This window comes from Crocodylus siamensis, chromosome 6 (assembly GCF_052110815.1).
Source record: "Crocodylus siamensis isolate JL-2025a chromosome 6, ASM5211081v1, whole genome shotgun sequence".
Lineage (NCBI taxonomy): Eukaryota > Metazoa > Chordata > Crocodylia > Crocodylidae > Crocodylus > Crocodylus siamensis.
Genome location: NC_143400.1, coordinates 5,875,582 through 5,891,184, shown reverse-complemented (window position 1 = coordinate 5,891,184; position 15,603 = coordinate 5,875,582). Strand labels below are relative to the sequence as shown.

At 67.4% G+C, this 15,603-nt stretch overlaps 2 protein-coding genes across 2 annotated transcripts; both read right to left on the bottom strand.

Moving 5' to 3' along the window:
- Positions 1 to 4,173: 4,173 nt before the first annotated feature.
- TROAP (trophinin associated protein) lies at positions 4,174 to 8,794 on the bottom strand. Its single transcript, XM_090051610.1, has 13 exons — positions 8,414 to 8,794; positions 8,172 to 8,331; positions 7,744 to 7,913; positions 7,122 to 7,215; positions 6,858 to 7,045; positions 6,581 to 6,674; positions 6,416 to 6,495; positions 6,159 to 6,215; positions 5,855 to 5,944; positions 5,586 to 5,708; positions 5,083 to 5,377; positions 4,712 to 4,923; positions 4,174 to 4,577 (listed from the first exon to the last, which is right to left on the bottom strand). The coding sequence occupies exons 1-13, from the start codon at positions 8,792 to 8,794 to the stop codon at positions 4,413 to 4,415; spliced, it is 2,109 nt and encodes a 702-aa protein (XP_089907736.1). The 3' UTR covers positions 4,174 to 4,412.
- A 968-nt stretch (positions 8,795 to 9,762) lies between these two features.
- Positions 9,763 to 14,382, bottom strand: PRPH (peripherin). The gene is made up of 9 exons (XM_090054228.1): positions 13,727 to 14,382; positions 13,062 to 13,122; positions 12,723 to 12,818; positions 12,116 to 12,277; positions 11,892 to 12,017; positions 11,503 to 11,723; positions 11,382 to 11,431; positions 11,121 to 11,212; positions 9,763 to 10,812 (listed from the first exon to the last, which is right to left on the bottom strand). Exons 1-9 carry the CDS (start codon positions 14,251 to 14,253, stop codon positions 10,765 to 10,767), a joined length of 1,383 nt encoding a protein of 460 aa, XP_089910354.1. The 5' UTR covers positions 14,254 to 14,382; the 3' UTR covers positions 9,763 to 10,764.
- Positions 14,383 to 15,603: the final 1,221 nt, after the last annotated feature.

The window sequence follows — 15,603 nt, the reverse complement described above, 5'->3', positions numbered from 1 at the left end:
TGCAGCTGTGCTGCATGCGGGCACGCGTCCTGCCACGTCCTGGCCTGGGGGGGTGCAGCCTGCACCATGCCCATGCACACGTGTCCATGGGGATGCTGTTGCAGGCAGGCAGTGGCTGTGCGCGCTGGGCCCAGCCGCCCCCTCCTGCATCCCCCGGCGTTGTGGCCCCGTCGGCGTTGGCTGCCCCCTGTCAGGGTGCTGAGCGCTGATGAGAGGCGCCTGCGGCGGTAACGAGCTCCCCGCTGGCCATGCTGCACTGCCTGTCATCGGCACGTCACTGGCAGAACCCACATGGAGACAGGGCCGCAGCCCAGAGGCCATGCAGCCCCCTCCCAGGATAACGAGGGGGAGGGGGGCTGGGCTGACGCACGCACATGCACGTGCAAATGCATGCCCAGCATCGGCTCCTGTATGGTTTCCTTGCTCTCCTGGGGACGGCCAAACAGTGGGCGTGTGCACGTGTGTAAGCATGGGTATCCCCGTGCATGCATGCACACACGTGAGGGGGAGGCATGGCTGGGCTCAACGGGCGTTGCGGGAGGCAGGCTCACCCCTGGGGGTGCCCACTTTTGCCCCTCCTCAGCCCCTGCTTTGCTCCTAGGGAAGCAGAGGCAGCCTATGCTCCAGCAGGACCTACAGCCCAGCCTGTCCTGGCTCCCCTGCTCCCCCAACCCAGCAGCACAGCTGCCCCCTGCTGCCTGCCCCTGTCCAGGGCCTGGGTGCTGGCCAGAAGGCAGCAGCAGTGGCAGTGGCAGGGGCAGTGGCCTCCCCTCCAGCCTGGCCCCAGTGGCCCAGCCTGTGGACGGGTGCTGCCACCTGGTGGCCAGTTGCTGCTACTGCAGCTCCCCACCCCCCAGCCTTGACTTCGATGTGCTAAAGTGGGGGCCAGCCCAGGGGCTCCCTCCTTCCAGCCCCGCCACAGCCCAGCGGCTGCTTCGCTCTGTTAGAGCCAGGCAGAGACTCGACCAACTCGTTGCACCCAACGCTGGCCCCACACCAGACGGGCCCTGCCGGCTGGAGGGGGATGGCAGCCCCGGGAGCAGATCCCAACCCCCACGGCTGCGCATGGGGCTGCCGATAGGGGAGCTCAGGGCTGGCCATGGCCAGCTCCCCTGGCCCCCCCCAGGACTGCACCATCATTTGTTTTCATTTCTCCCCTGCTGCTGCAACAGGTCCCTGCCATTAATCACGGCGTGGCAGCTGCAATTACAGGGCGCTGGGCCGTGCCGGTGTGGGGGCCGGGCTCCCCGGGGGCGGCTGAGAATGGTGAGGCGCTGGGCTTGCACCCCGTCGCTCCTGCCCCAGCCCAGGAGGTAGCAGGGCCCCAAAGGAGGGAGGGGAAGGGCCCTCACAGGTCATCCAGCCCCAGGTCCAGGCAGGATCAGCCCCAGCTCAACCATCCCAGCCCCGTCTGGCCATGCTGCCAGGCACGGGGAGGCCAGACACCAGAGAGTCACAAAGTCCCTCATTTCTAGCCCCAGTCTTTCCTGCTGCGGCTTGAGGCTGTGACTCCTAGTCCTATCCCCTACGGCCACAGAAAAAGGCCCATCTCCATCAGCGCCCTTCACAGACTCTAACGCTGTGCTGGGAAATGAAGCCACATGTAGTACCGGAAACACCCCCAGAGCAGCTGCAGGTGATGAAGCTGTCCAGCTCCTGTTGGCAGCAGGACCCGTGGCCTTGCTGCTTTCATCCCACCCTGCCATACACGCCTGGGGGACATGCCACCTCCCTGCATATAACAGAAGGAAGCGTTGTCCAGGTCAGTGCCATCACCACGTCGACGTGTACAAGCCCCCCTCTGCCTCGCTGTCAATCACATCCCAGCCTCTTTGACCAGGTGACCTCCTACACAAGCGACTTGAGCAGTCAACATCAAGAGCACGACCGCTCTGTGAGCAGCAGCACGGGGGACGCTGCATCTCTGGGCAAGCCTGAACAAAGGCACCCTCGTGTACACGATGTGAAGGAGCCACCTACCTGCTGCTCTGGGTGTTGGACTCCTCACACTGACACGGAGCTCAGCTCCTGGAAGGGCAGCTTGACTTTGACAGCAGCCTTCACCTCGCTGCAAAGGGGCTGCGAAGAGGATGGAGCTGGGCTGTTCTCAGCGGGGGCAGATGACTGAAGGAGCAATGGGCTCAAGTTGCAGCTAGAGAAGTTGAGGTTGGATATTAGGAAAAACTCCCACGAGGAAGACGGTGAAACACTGGAACAGGCTCCTCAGAGAGGTGGTGGCATCTCCATCCTTGGCCTGGCTAGATAAAGCCTTGGCTGGGATGATATAGTTGGGGCTGGTCCTGCTTTGAGCAGGGGATCGGACTAGATGCGACCCCCTGAGGTCCTTTCAACCCTCATTTTCAATGATTTATACACCAGTAAGAAAAGGACTTGACAGGTTTCCTTCATCTCACCCGTCAGCCTTGACAACCTGTTTTTTCAGCCCATGCCACCCAGACCAGCTCCAAGAGGTGCCTTTCGGAAGACGGACTGGCAGAAGCACTGCAGACTGCCCAGCAAGAGAACAAACCAATTAGAGGATCCATCAAAAGCCAACGGTGATCAAGGCTACAAGACATTTATGAGCTCCCTGATTGAAATAGCCAAGCTCTGCACACCTAGAAGCTACAGGAGCCACTATGTGCCGTGCTGGGATGAGCCGTGCCAACAGCTCTTGAAAGGCCACGTAGCAATGCAACGACCCTGCAAGTGCAAGAATGACAGAGCAGCTGGCGACCACGCTGAACAATGTCTAAATGGCTCCCTGGCATGGAGGACTGAATGTGACCCACTTGAGTAGCCAGGCAGAGTGCATCCTCCACCACCTACAAACGACACTGCCCCGTGTCCAACCCCACCACAAAAATACTGCAGCAGCAGCAGCAAGTACAAGACCCCACAAAGCCACATGGAGAAGTGATTAGATACCTCACGCAAGAACAGCAGATGTCCCCTACCGCCAGCCTTGATTTAAATGCCCCCCTCTCTGATGAGTTCAGCACAGCTACAACAGCAACCAGGACTGGGAAGGCAGCTAGACTACATGAAAGAGTCCCAAACTTCAGCACCAAGCTCAGAACCACAGGGAGAAGGTGGCTTTAGAAATCCACAAGTCTAGAAGTAACAAACTTGCAAAAACCTGGAGAAAAGCAGGCGTCACTGCAGCCCCAAAACCCAATAAACCACCAGAGGAGCTGAAGAGTGCCCACCCCATCTCCCTGCTCTCACGCCCCAGCTTCTAAAAGAACAAAGTGGCTTTTGGAGAGAGCGGTGTACACTGACCACGTCGCGGTACTTTCCTACATAAATAAGTAGGACCACTGACCTGCACCTACTTACTTAATCATAGCAAATGAGGGTTGGAAGGGACCTCAGGAGGTCACATTTAGTCCAGTCCCCTGCTCAAAGATCATCCCAGCCAAGGCTTTGTCTTAATAACCTCCAAGGATGGAGACTCCAGCACCTCTCTGGGTAACCTGTTCCGGCGCTTCACCACCCTCCCAGTGAGAAAGTTTGTTCTCATATCCAACCTCAGCTTTCCTTCCCGCAACTTGAGCCAGTTGCTCCTTATTCTGTCTGTCACCACTGAGAACAGACCAGCTCCATCCTCTTTGCAGCCCCCCTGCAGAGAGTTGAAGGCTGCTATTAAGACTTAAAACTTAGAAAACAGATTTGAAATGAGGCAGAAAACAGACATGGTCGTCAGCGACCTCACACCCGCCCGTGACACGATACAGCATTGACGCCTCAAACGTCAGCGGCGCTTTGCGATACCCAAGCGCGAGCTACGTGCTTTCCTCGTGAACATGGTCTCCAGATTGTTCAAGCCTGCAGCAGATGTGCCCCCGTGACGTCCCCTTCGTTGCTCTCCCTCCAACTGAGCCCAAGTCTTTCAACAGGCCTGGACAGCATGGGAGCCGTGCCGCAGACTGCGGGGTGCTCACAGCCCAGCCCTCACCCGGGGCCTGTGGAAGGAGGGGGAGAAGCCACAGCCCCAGGCTGGGGGGGGAACCATGCGCCTGCAGCGGCCTGGGCTCTGTCGTGGCCTCTCCCTTAACCGCCAGGCCCCTCTCAGAGCTGGGAACCCCCAAGGCAGGAGCCTCAGCTGTGCTTCAGCAGCAAAGCCACCCCTTAATCCCAACAGCGACTCCCCATATTACCCGAAGACCAGGCTGTGAGCAAACCGTGAACAAAACTTTATTGGGCTGTGGCCACGGCACGTCTTTAAAACCCAGCTGGCGGCATCCGGAACTGGGCCAGGCACCAAGTGCAGGAGATAGGAGCTGCCCAGGGGAGTGCAAGATCCAGCTGGGGAACATCTGGCAGGGGCTGGGCGCAGCTGCCAGGGGCACCCACAGCCCCTTCCTATCAATCATCAGCCACAGGCAGAAGAGGGACCCTGCCTCCTCGGCTCACACGGCGAGAGTGGAGGAGGCTGGGGCACGGTCCTCGAGTAGTCCAAGGGTTGGGCCTCCAGCCCCGATATCACCCTCAGGGGGCCGGGCCGGCTGTGGCAAGCTGGCAGCTGGTGCTGAGGAAGGGGCCCTGGGGCCTGGCGGGCTGATGGACACGAAGTACTGCAGGGAGAGACGGACAGACCAGGACTCAGCAGCTGGTGCCAGCAGAGCTCCACCTGGGGCGGATCCTGGCTCCCAACCCCTGCCCCGCCCCGCCAGTCCCCGGTCCCCTCCCAGGCCCCGGCCCTGCTTACCGCAGCATCCTGCGCCTCCAGCTGCAGGGCCACGGGGTTGGGGCAGGTGCGGGAGGGCAGGGCCCGGGGGGCAGGCGCACGCCCGGTGTAGAAGGCGCACTCATCGTCCAGGCAGGCGTCCAGGAAGCGCTGGGGGGCGCGGAGCAGGGAGTCCAGCCGCTGCTTCACCAGGGCCAGGCGGGAGGGGCGCACGGCCAGCATGGTCCCTGCGGCTGCAGGCAGCGGGCATAGTCAGCAGCCAGACCCCCCCCCCCTTCCTACCCCCCATGCGGGGGAAAGAAGCAGCGCCCCTGCCCCCCTGAGCCAGGCAATCCCCAGTGCTTGGCATCGCCAAGAGGGAAGAGCCTGGGTGGGCAGGTACAGTGCCATACCTGGGGGGCCAGGGGCCCGCAGGGAGTGGATGGGGGGGCTGGCGCAGAGTGGGCGTAATGAGGAGAAGGTCAAGGTGGTTCCTGCCCCTTGGAAGCCCGCGGTGCCGCCCTGCGGCACTGCCCTGGCAGCGGGGTCTAGGCCGCGGTCACCCAGCACCAGGCCGGGCACAGAGGCACAGCAGGGGGGCACGAGCGGGCAGGAGGGGGGATAGGCAGCCAGCAGGGCTTGGAGCTCATCCAGGGGGGTGGCACCATCCACCCCCTCCACTGCCTTCTGCAGGAGCCGCGGGACATGCTGCAAGAGGGTGGGAACAGGAGTCAGACATAAGGGGTGGCGGGCAAGGTCACCCCACCCCAGCACAGACCTCTCCCTCCAGCTCCCCATCTGCCCACCCCACCCAGCCACCCCCCAGCTGCTGCAAGGGGGCAGCCCTCCCCCACTGCCCCGTGCTGATGCACAGAACTGGTTTGCCCTGGGCGAGGGGGGTGGGGGGTGGTCCTACCTGCTCCTTGCTGATGCCGTGGGGGGTGCCCACCTGGGCTGGTGCTTGGCTGTGGGAGCCGCCTAGGTCGCCCTGGCTGTCTTCGTCCTCGTCCTCGAAGAGCCGCCGCACAGCAACCTTCTCCTGCAGGCAGGCGCCGTCAGGGTGTGGGGGCAGTAGCCACCACCTGCCCCCATCTGGGAAGCAGGGGGCCTAGGGGGTGCCCCGGGATGCTGCAGGCGACCTCGCAGCCCTGGTCAGACCCACCCTCACCCCCACCGGGCACTCACCCAGGGCTGGGCCATCTCGCGGGGGTCGTTGCCTCCCACGTCAGGGCTGCAGGGCTGCGGGGGCTGGCCAGCTCCACACCTGCCTGGGGTCTGCAGAGGGGCTGCCATCAGCTGAGACCCCTGGTCCTGCTCCATCTCCTACCCCCCCCCACAGCTGAGCCTGGGAGAGCTCAGGCCCTCCCCCAGAGCAGAAGCAGCATCAGGCAGACAGAGGGTCAAAGCCCCCCCCACTAAATGAGGACAGGGCACCCCCATCTGGAAAACCCCCCAACCAGCCAGGAGCCCCCCCCAGATGTGCACCCACTTGTTCCACGTGTAGCTGGTGCCTGTCCCCCATCTCCCTGGCGCAGGCGGGGTTGGGCTGTGGAGAGAGCATGGTGAGACCAGGGGAGCGTGGAGCCTCTGGCCCCTGCTCGGCCTGCAGAGAGGACCCAGGCATCCGAGCGCTCTTCCCCCCTCCCATTTTGGGAAGGCCCCAGGGGCATCCTTCCTACCCAGGGCAGCAGGCAGGAAGCCATGCAGACCCTCCCCTCCCCTGTTCACCCACCCAGCCGGACGCACCGTGGACTGGGGCTGCGTCACCGGTGTGTGGCTGAACGGGGAGAAGTGGACATCGGACGTGTGGGGTACACGGGGGAGACCTGGGGGAGAAGGAGCGTGAGAGCAGGATGCCATGGGGGCGAGAGGCATTGAGGCCACCCCCAGCTTAGGCCCTGCCATCCCTACCTTCCTGGCCCATGGTGGAGAGGCAGGACAACCGAGCAGAGTGACCCCGTGGGGGCATGCCCTTGCAGGTACCGAGCAGCGAGGTCATGCTGCCCTGGGGTGGGAAGAAAGCACCATTAGTCCCTGGCCTCGAGAAGGGGTGGGAGCTGGCACTGCCTCCTGGCCTTGCAGCTGGACGGCCCCCTCCCCCAGAACAGCAAGCAAACAGCCACGCAGACACCCCCCAACCCTGATCCTCCCCTGGACACAAGCCCCTGCCGCCACCTGCCATGCGCACCGTGGGCAGGGGCGTCATCGCGGGCGCTCGGCCAACTGGAGAGGCATGGGTGCCAGGCGCGTCTGCACACACTGCGGACTGGAGTTTGTTTGCCAGCACCCGGCCGAAGGGAGAGGGGTGGGCGCCAGGCGTTGCCTTCTTCACTGGCACCCGGCCGAAGGGGGAGGGGGCTGCCCATGCCTCCAGACCTGAGGGAGAAGGAGAGTGAGGGCAGGTGTCCGTGCTGAGCCCACCCGGCCCCGGGCAGGGTCCTGCCAGCCCTACCTTCCTGTCCTGCGGCGGAGAGGCAAGACCCACGAGCAGAGTCACGCCGTGGGGGGACGCTCCCATGGGTGCTCAGCGAGGAGGCCCTGCTGCCCTGGGGGAAGACATGTCAGCCCCATCTGCGAGAAGGGGCCTCCCACCCCACTGAGGACGCAGACCCCCGCAGCCACCGCCTACCCTGGGGGCCCAGCCCAACCGCGCCACCAGAATCCCCCGGGCCAACGCCCCTGCCCCTCCAGGCAGCAAGCTGGGTTGGGGGACGACCCCAGCAGGCTGCGTGTGCCGGGGAGCGGAGCAGGAGGCTGCATGGAGGAGGCCTGGCCCTCCCGTCCCGTCCCACCCCGCGGACCTTGCATCTCAGCCCAGGGCTGTGTGCGCGCACGCCGACAGGCCTTCGGGAAGGGGAAGGGGAAACAGAGGCAGGGCAGAGAAGCCAGGAACAGGATCTCATTCCCAGCTTCTGAAGGCACCCCCACCCGCTCAAACCACCAGGCCCCACTGTCCTCCCCCAGCCTCCAGGATGCCAGGCACCTCCCTGCAGCCACCAAGCCTCACCCCAGACCCCAGGCGCCCTGAGCCCGTGGGGCAGCATGGACTCCAGGGGACTCGGGCGGGGACTTACCTTTCTGTTTCCCTGGGCCAGGAGCGAGCTGCCCCGGCTGCCTCTCAGGGGGATGCGCCGCGCCAGGCTGGGCTTCCCGCCGGGGCCCAGGGCAGGGCTGCACAGCCGCACGTTGGAGAGGATGCCGGCCAGCGCCGCCGGGTCAGCCACGAACTCCACCGCACTGGCATCTGCCGGGGGGGAGCGCAAGGGAGGGCTCAGGCCCACCACCCCTGCCAGGCCCGGAGCTGGCATCACTGGCGCAGCGAGAGCGGGTCCTGTGGTGGCTCCGGGCCAGCGCAGCTCCGTGCACAGAGCAGGGGACCTGGGGCAGCCCCAGAAACGTGCACCAACCCCCCCACCTGCCCACCTGGAGACAACGGCCCCACACCCTGCTTAGCCTACTTGGTGGCACCCTGGGGTGCCAGGGGAGCATCCCATCCCGATACCTTTGCTGGCAGCGCTGCTCTCGGGCACCTTCTTCGGCCCCCCCGCCCCCAGCTGGATCTCCTCCAGGGGGGCCCGGGGCCGGCTCCTCCACCAGCCCGCCGGGCCGGGGCGGGGGCCGAGGCCGGCGCCGGCGCCGGGCTGCGTCCTCGGGGCCTTGCCCTGCGGGGCAGACACGGTCACGCGGGGACAGGCGCTCCCCGGCTCCAGGGCCGGGGCCGGGCCGCGCGGGGGGGGCACTCACCTGGCCGCCGGGCCCGGGGCTGGCGCTAAGGCCCGGGCCGTTCTCGCGGCCCCGCGGGGAGCGGGCGTCGGTCCGCGCCGCCAGGGCTCCGGGACTCGCGGCTGCAGGGACAGACCCGGTGAGCCCCACGGCGCGGCCGCGAGCACCCGCGGTCTGGAGCGGGGGCGGCTGCAGCTCCGGGTCCCGGCCGGCTCCACGCGCGACCGGGACCCGCGCACGCGCCGGGGACACCCCCGTCACATGGATGCCCCGCCCCTGGGGAACCCCCCCGGGAACCCCCCCCCCACGCGCGACGCACCTGCCCGCGTGAATTCGGCCCCGGCAGTGCGCCAGCTGATTGGGCAGCGCCCGCCGGTTCATAAAACAGCAACCGGTTCTCATTGGCCCGCGGGGGGGCGGAGCCGGGCGCAGAACGAGCCAATAGGGAGCGAAGAATGGGGCGAACGGTGGAGGGGAATTCGTGAGTTTCTCTCCGGGGGAGGAGTGATCTCGCGAGATGTCACCCAGCGTGCCGGTTACGTCATTACGATCTAGCCCCGCCCCCCGGGAAGACGGAAGAGACTGGGAGACCCACCGGGGTTCAGAGTCTCTGTGGGCCTCAGTTTACCCGGCTATAAAATGGGTGCCATTCTTCCAGGGGAGGGGCAGAGGCAGAAATCCAACGGGCAGGGGCAGCGGGGTGGGCCTCACTTTACCCGGCTATAAAATAAGCTCTCTCCCTTGGGGGGGGGGGGGCAGGAGAGGCAGAAATCAAATGGGCGGGGGGAGCTCAGTTTACTCGGCTATAAAATAGGTCCCCTCCTTCCAGGGGAAAGCGACAGGCAGAAATCCAGCGGTGGAGGGGAGGAGGGGTCTCATGGGGAGAACTAATTAATTCTGCCAAATTACCTCTGCCAGGCGGAGTGGAACCGGCAGACCCCCCCGCCCTACACAGCGACAGGCACTGGGCTGCCCCCTACCCACCTCAGGGCTGGGATCCTGGCTCCCCCCCGCAGGTGCAGTACAAGCCCCATCCTGCCCAGCCCAGGTCACCTCCCCCAGACAGAAACAAAGGCCCCAGCCCTGCCCAGACCCCCCAGCATGCCAGGAGCTGCACGCACCCCCAAGCACCAGACCCCACCTTACAGCCCCCCCCCTCCCCACTGCCAGGGCCTGTCCAATTGAGAGCACAGAGGGGAGGGCAGTCATTAAATTGGAATGGCAGGTTCCTCCCATGCCCCCAGCTCACAGGATGCCCCGAGCACCACGGGCTGCAGCCCCACTGTCCCCAGGGCTGGGGTAACACTGGGGTCACTGCCTTGCCTCCCCACCCCAGCCTCCGTGCCACGGGGGGGACACAGCAGAGCAGCTCCTCACTAGGCTCTTTATTGGCTGGACAAGCAGATACAAGGTTGGGGTCCGTCGCTGTTCAGGCAGGTCGGGGAAGACCCAGGAGCACCACAGCAACTCCTGCAGCGGGTTGGGGGGGTCCCCGCAGGGCCAGAGGAGAAGGGGGGCAGCTGGCTGAGTGGCCCCAGTCACATCTCCCATCCCCCTGGCCCAGTCCAGAGGGGACTGAGGCAGAGGGAGAGGATGCTGAGGCAGAGGCACCGAGTGTAACAGAGGGGGAGCAGAGCACAGGATGGGGAGCTGCGGAGCCACCAGCCCCAAGAAAAGAGCTGGAGTTAGGGAATGGCCCAGGCTCGTGCCAGATGGATGCCACCACCCCAGGCCCTCTGGCCTAGGTGAACCCTGGGCCTGGGCCCAGCTGCAGGAGCCAGAGATGGGCACCGGGGCAAGTCCGCGCTGGAAGCAGGGAGACGGGTCATGGGATAGAAGTGGGGCAGCTTTGGTATCAGCCCTTCGGGCCAGGTGGCACCCTGGCTCTGGGCAGGAAGCACTTGCTACGGGCACCGCACTCGAACAGCAGCAGCAGTGCTGGCACCCGCCTCCGGGGGGGGGGGGGGGCAGGCCGCACCAGGCCCAGGGCACTGCCCTGCACGTGACAGCTGGTCCCGGATCCTGGTGTCACCCTCTACCAGCACCGGGCTCTGCCCCCCTCCCACTGCCAGTGGTGTTGGTGAAGCAGGTCCTGATGCTTCAGAGGAGGGTGGAGGCCCCCGGAGGAGGCAGGGCAAGGGGAGGCTGGGTAGGGGCAGGGCAGGGCAGGGCAGGACTCCTAGGTCCCTCCCTGCCAGCAGCCCCTGCCCAGGCGGGGTTATTGCTCTGCTCTCCCATCCCCGAGCACCATGGGCCGGTGGAAGTTGGGTGTGCGGGGGTGCCGGGGCTTAGAGGTATCAGTAGTCGTGTAAGGCCGGTGCGGCATGGGGGGGGGGCTGCAGTGGGGGGCTGCGCGGAGCCTGGTGCGGGGGTCACTTCTCTGACTCCGCTCTCTGCTCCTTCTGCGACTCCGTCACCACCTGCCGAGGAGCAAGGGGTCAGACCCTGCGTCCCTCTGTGCCAGGCTGGGGCCTGCCCAGACCCTGCCCACGCGGTGGCTTGAGGAGAGCTGGGATGCAGTCCAGGCGGCCGGCAGACCCTGCCCTAGCCACTAGGTCATGCGTCCCCAGGCCTGAGTGAAACCCAGGCGTCCTGGCTCCCTCCAGGGCCCAGAGAGAACGCAGGTGTCCCTTCTCCCACCCTGGGCCTGTCCCCAAGTGCAGCCAGCGGTGGGCTGGGCCCAGTCCCAGGTGGAGGCTGCGCTGGGCAGTGGGGGGGCGGTATTCACCTCTCCATCCCGGGTCTCAATTGTTTTGATCAGAACCATTTTCCTGGTGTGCGTCTCCACCACCGGCACCGGCACTGGCTCCGGCTCTGGCACTAGGGGGCAGAGGGGACATTGGGGGGGTCCCTAAGTCCTTCCTCTCCCTTTGCCCTCCAGGCCTCAGGCATGCGAGGCTCCTGGGTGCACAGGGGGCAGAGATGCCCAGGGACACGGCCCACCCCTCTCCCACCCGTCCCTCCCACAGCCCTGAGGGCATGGACTCACCTGAGCTTTTCATGGTGAAGGAGGGCATAAGCTGCATAGGCACGGTGATCCTGGGGGACAGACAGGGTGGTGAGCATATGCCCGGGCCTTGCCCCACTGCCCACCCTGGTGCAGCACCCACCTGCTCTCCTCGCCCTCCAGCAGCTTGCGGTAGGTGGCGATCTCAATGTCCAGCGCCATCTTGACGTTGAGCAGGTCCTGGTACTCGCGCAGGTGCCGCGCCATCTCCTCCTTCATGTGCTGGATCTCCTGCTCCAGCCGCCTCACCGTGTCCTGGTAGCTGTTGATCTCCACCCCGCACTGCTCCTCCAGCTCCCGCATCTGCCGCAGCAGCGCTTCGTTCTGGGGGGCGCACGAGGTGGGGGGGAGGTGAGCGCACAGCCCCCGAGCCCAGGATGCCTGGCTCCAGCCTGCGCACCCCCGGGGACACTGCGCAAGGCAGGCGGCAGGAGGTGCCGTCCTAGTGCCTGGGCACCCTGCTGCGGGGTGCAATGCACCCCAGGGACTCACGGTTCCTTTGAGGCCGTCCACCTCACAGGTCAGGCTCTGGATCTGCCTCCGGGACTCGTTCATCTCCTGCTTGGCCATGCGCAGCGCCTCGTGGTTCCGGTTGGCCGCGTCTGACAGGTCGGCAAACTGAGGGGTGGGGATGGCAGAGGGCAGGAGCCGTGTCAGGGCCTTGTCCCCGCTACCCCGCCTAGGCCTCGGCCTGGGGCAGCTCCCAGGGTGCCGACCTTGGACTTGTACCACTCCTCGGCCTCCTGCAGGTTCTTCACCGCGATGCTCTCGTACTGGGTGCGGATCTCCCGCAGAGCCGCCGTCAGGTCCGGCTTGACCTGCTCCATCTCCACTGGCACTTGCTGGCTCTGGGCGCTCTCCTGCATGTCCCGCAGCTCCTGCCCGTGCCCGCCACAAGCGCCGGGACAGAGCGGAGCATCAGGCAGGCCCCCGGCAACGCTGCGCCGCGGCCCCCTCCCCTAAAGGGGCTCCTCAGCCCCCCCCCCCCCCACTGCGGCCCGCGGGCACCTGCAATTCCGCGCATTGCCACCAGGTGGCGCAACGACCTCTCGGCTGCGGGGCGGGGGGGGTTCCTGCAGAGCACCCGGGCCCGGGCGGAGCCTGCTCAACTCCCGGGGTCCCCCGCCCGCCCCCCAAGTCAGCACCCCCTAGACCTGCCCCTCCAGCCCCAGAGGCAGTGAGCGGCCCACAGACCTGCCCCCTCCTCCCGACTCGCCCTGCAGGCCCGCCCCCCCCATTCCTGAGTCAGCACCCCCCAGGCCCGCCCCCCCCGCCCCCATTCCTGAGTCAGCACCCCCCAGGCCCGCCCCCCCAGCCCCCCACCTCCTCATGCAGCTTCTTCAGGAACTCGATCTCGTCCATCAGCGACTCGATCCTGCGCTCCAGCTCCAGGCGCGACAGCGTGGCGTCGTCCACGTCCTGCGTGGAGGGAAGGGGAGGGGGGCTCAGAGCAGCCCGGGCTGCAGATCCCCCCCCAGCTCCACTGGGGGCTCCTTGCGCCCGCAGCCGGGGGGGGGGCGCGCTCTGGGGCGCGCGCGGCCCGCGGGGACAAGCCGGGACTCGGCGGAGCCCTTGGGCCAGATGCATGCACACGCGTGTCCAGATCCCGCGTGGGACCCGGCTTCCGCCCCCTACCCCGTGGACCCCCTCTTAGCCCCGCACCTTCCGGAACAGCACCAGGTTGTTCTCCGCCTCCTCCCGCTTGTGGGTCTCGTTCTCCAGCCTGCGGGGGGAGCGGAGGGGGGGGGGGTCAGACCGGAGATGCGGGCAGCCTCTGCCCTGGGGCCCCCCCAGGCCACGCCCGTTCCCTCCCCGCCTCCCACGTGCCCCATTGCCTCCCCCGGGCTCAGTGGGGCAGAAAGGCGGGGCAGCAGGGGAAAGCTCCCGCACCCCCTTTGAATACAGGGGGCCTCAAAGGTGCCCAAGGCAGGAGGAGTCGGGCGGCCCCGCCTGGCAGCCCCGGGCATGGGGTGGGGGCGGACACACACGCCCTCCCCCCGCTGCAGTGACCCGCCCCTGCGGCTGCGGGATGGAGATGCAGCCCCCACCCACCCGGCTCTGCCCGGCATCAGGTCCCGGGGCGACGGGTCCCAGCCTGGTGCCCCAGGCCCCTACGGGCGGGGTCCACCCCGGGCCTCTGCTAGCCCCCCTGCCCCGCACCAGCCCCGCGGGACCAGAGGGGAGGCTGCGTCTCTCCCGTGCGGGGCTGAGGCTGCACGGAGGCCGGAGAGGCCGCTGCAGCGTCTGCGCGCCTGCCGCAGCCCCCCGCAGCTCTGCGTGAGCCGCAGCCCCCAGCACCCCTGCGGCACCCCCGCGGCGCCCCGCACCGCTGCTTGAGCGCGCCCAGGTCCTCGGCCAGGTTGTCGCGCTCCAGCTGGAGGCGGTCGCGGTCCTGGCCCAGCAGGTCGAGCTGGCGCCGCAGCTCCCGCAGCTCGTCGTGCACCAGGTCGGCGGCGCGGGCGGGCGGGCGGGCGCGGGCGCGGCTCAGCTCGGCCGCCAGCGCCGCGTTGTGCTGCTCCAGGCTCCGCACCCACTCGATGAAGCTGGCGAAGCGGTCGTTGAGCTCCTGCAGCTCCGCCTTCTCGTTGCTGCGGGTCGCCAGCAGCTCCTGGTTGAGCGCCTCGGCCGCCGACAGCTCCCGGGCGGCGGAGCCGAGCGATGCGCGCGAGCCCGGCCGCCCCGCGGCGCGGTAGGACGCGGCGCCCAGCCCCGGCCCCGGCGCCAGCCCCGCCCGCCCGCCCAGCGCCCGCGCCGCCGCCAGCCGCGACGAGGCGGCCGAGGAGCCGTAGGAGGCGGAGGACAGGGCGGGCGGCGGCCCGAAGGCGCGGCGGTACGAGGTGCTGGACGCCCGCATGGCCGCGGGACGGACGGGCGGGACGGGCCGGGCGGAGGCGCGGCGGATCCCGGGGCTCCCTTTATAGCCCCGGCCGCCCCGCCCCGCCCCGCCTCGCCGGGCTGGAAGCGACCCCCCTCCCCCTGCGGAGCTGCCCCTAGGACCCGGACCCCTCTGTAGAAAACGCCCCCGCCCCCCGCCCTGGCTCCTCCTCCTCGGTGCTGGAGCTATTGGACGCCCCCCCCCCCATGAGGTAGGGGACCCAGCCGCCCTGCTGCCCCCCCACCCCTTGCGGGGCTCATCTGCTGGAGGTAGGTGCAGCCCCACCCCAGGCCTCCTGCCCGGGGGGACCCAGGAGTCGGGGCTCCCTGCCCCACCCTGCGCTGCAGCAGCAGGCAATGTGCCCCCAGGCCCTGGCGCGTGCCCCTAGGGACTGTCTGAGTTGGGTGGTGCCTGCAGGCTGGGCAGGGGGCTGGGGGGGGGGCCCTGTGGGTGCTGGGCAGGAGGGGGGGGCCCTGGCAGGGTCGAGAGGGTGACATCACCCACATGCTCCCACGGCAGCACAACCCTGCTGCAGCCAGCCCTGGTGCCATTGCACACGCACGTCCCTTGCACACCCCTGGTGCACCTGCCTCCCCCCCCCGTATCCATCTGGAGCCCCTCCCAGGGCAGGGACAGGGCGGAGCTGCTTTGTGATTTGGGGCACGTGTGTGGCACTGGAGCGAAGCCAGCTGCCCAGACGGGGAGGGGGGCTGGGCACTGCCTGCTCCCGGAGCTACGCCAGCCAGCACTGTCTGGCATGGCTGTCGCCGCAGCCACAGCACGGCGCCTGCCAGTGCCCCCCCACACACCGGCACTGGGGGCTCTGTGCCAGCCAGACCCATGCTGATACCCAAGTGGCCCCTCTGAACCCCCTGGGCTGGCACCTTTGCCATGCATCCAGCAGAAAGCAAGGCCCCACAGCTGGGTACCCCCAGGGCCCCCAAAATCTGCCCTCTGTCTCCTCCCCTGCAGCTCGGCCGGGGTCCTGGCTGGTAGCGGGGCACCCGGGGCCCAGCAGCAGCAGCTCCAGGTCAGGGCACTGGGGTGGGCAGGAGAGCCAGCGGATTGAGGCAGGGGCACGAGGGCTCGTGACTGGGTCAGTTGGTCCCCAGGGGTTGGAGCTGCCAAATGAATGGATCCTTTTACCAGCCCAGCCCCTGGCCCTCTAACCCCCCAGCCCCACCCTGTTCTGCCTGTGGACCCCCCTTCTCACCCCTCCCTACAGGGACAGCCCCTCCCTTGCTCCCCAGCCCCACGGATGGGTGTCAGGACTCCTGGGGGCTCCGGCTCTGACGGGGAGATGGAGAGGGGCTGGGTGGGAGCCAGGGC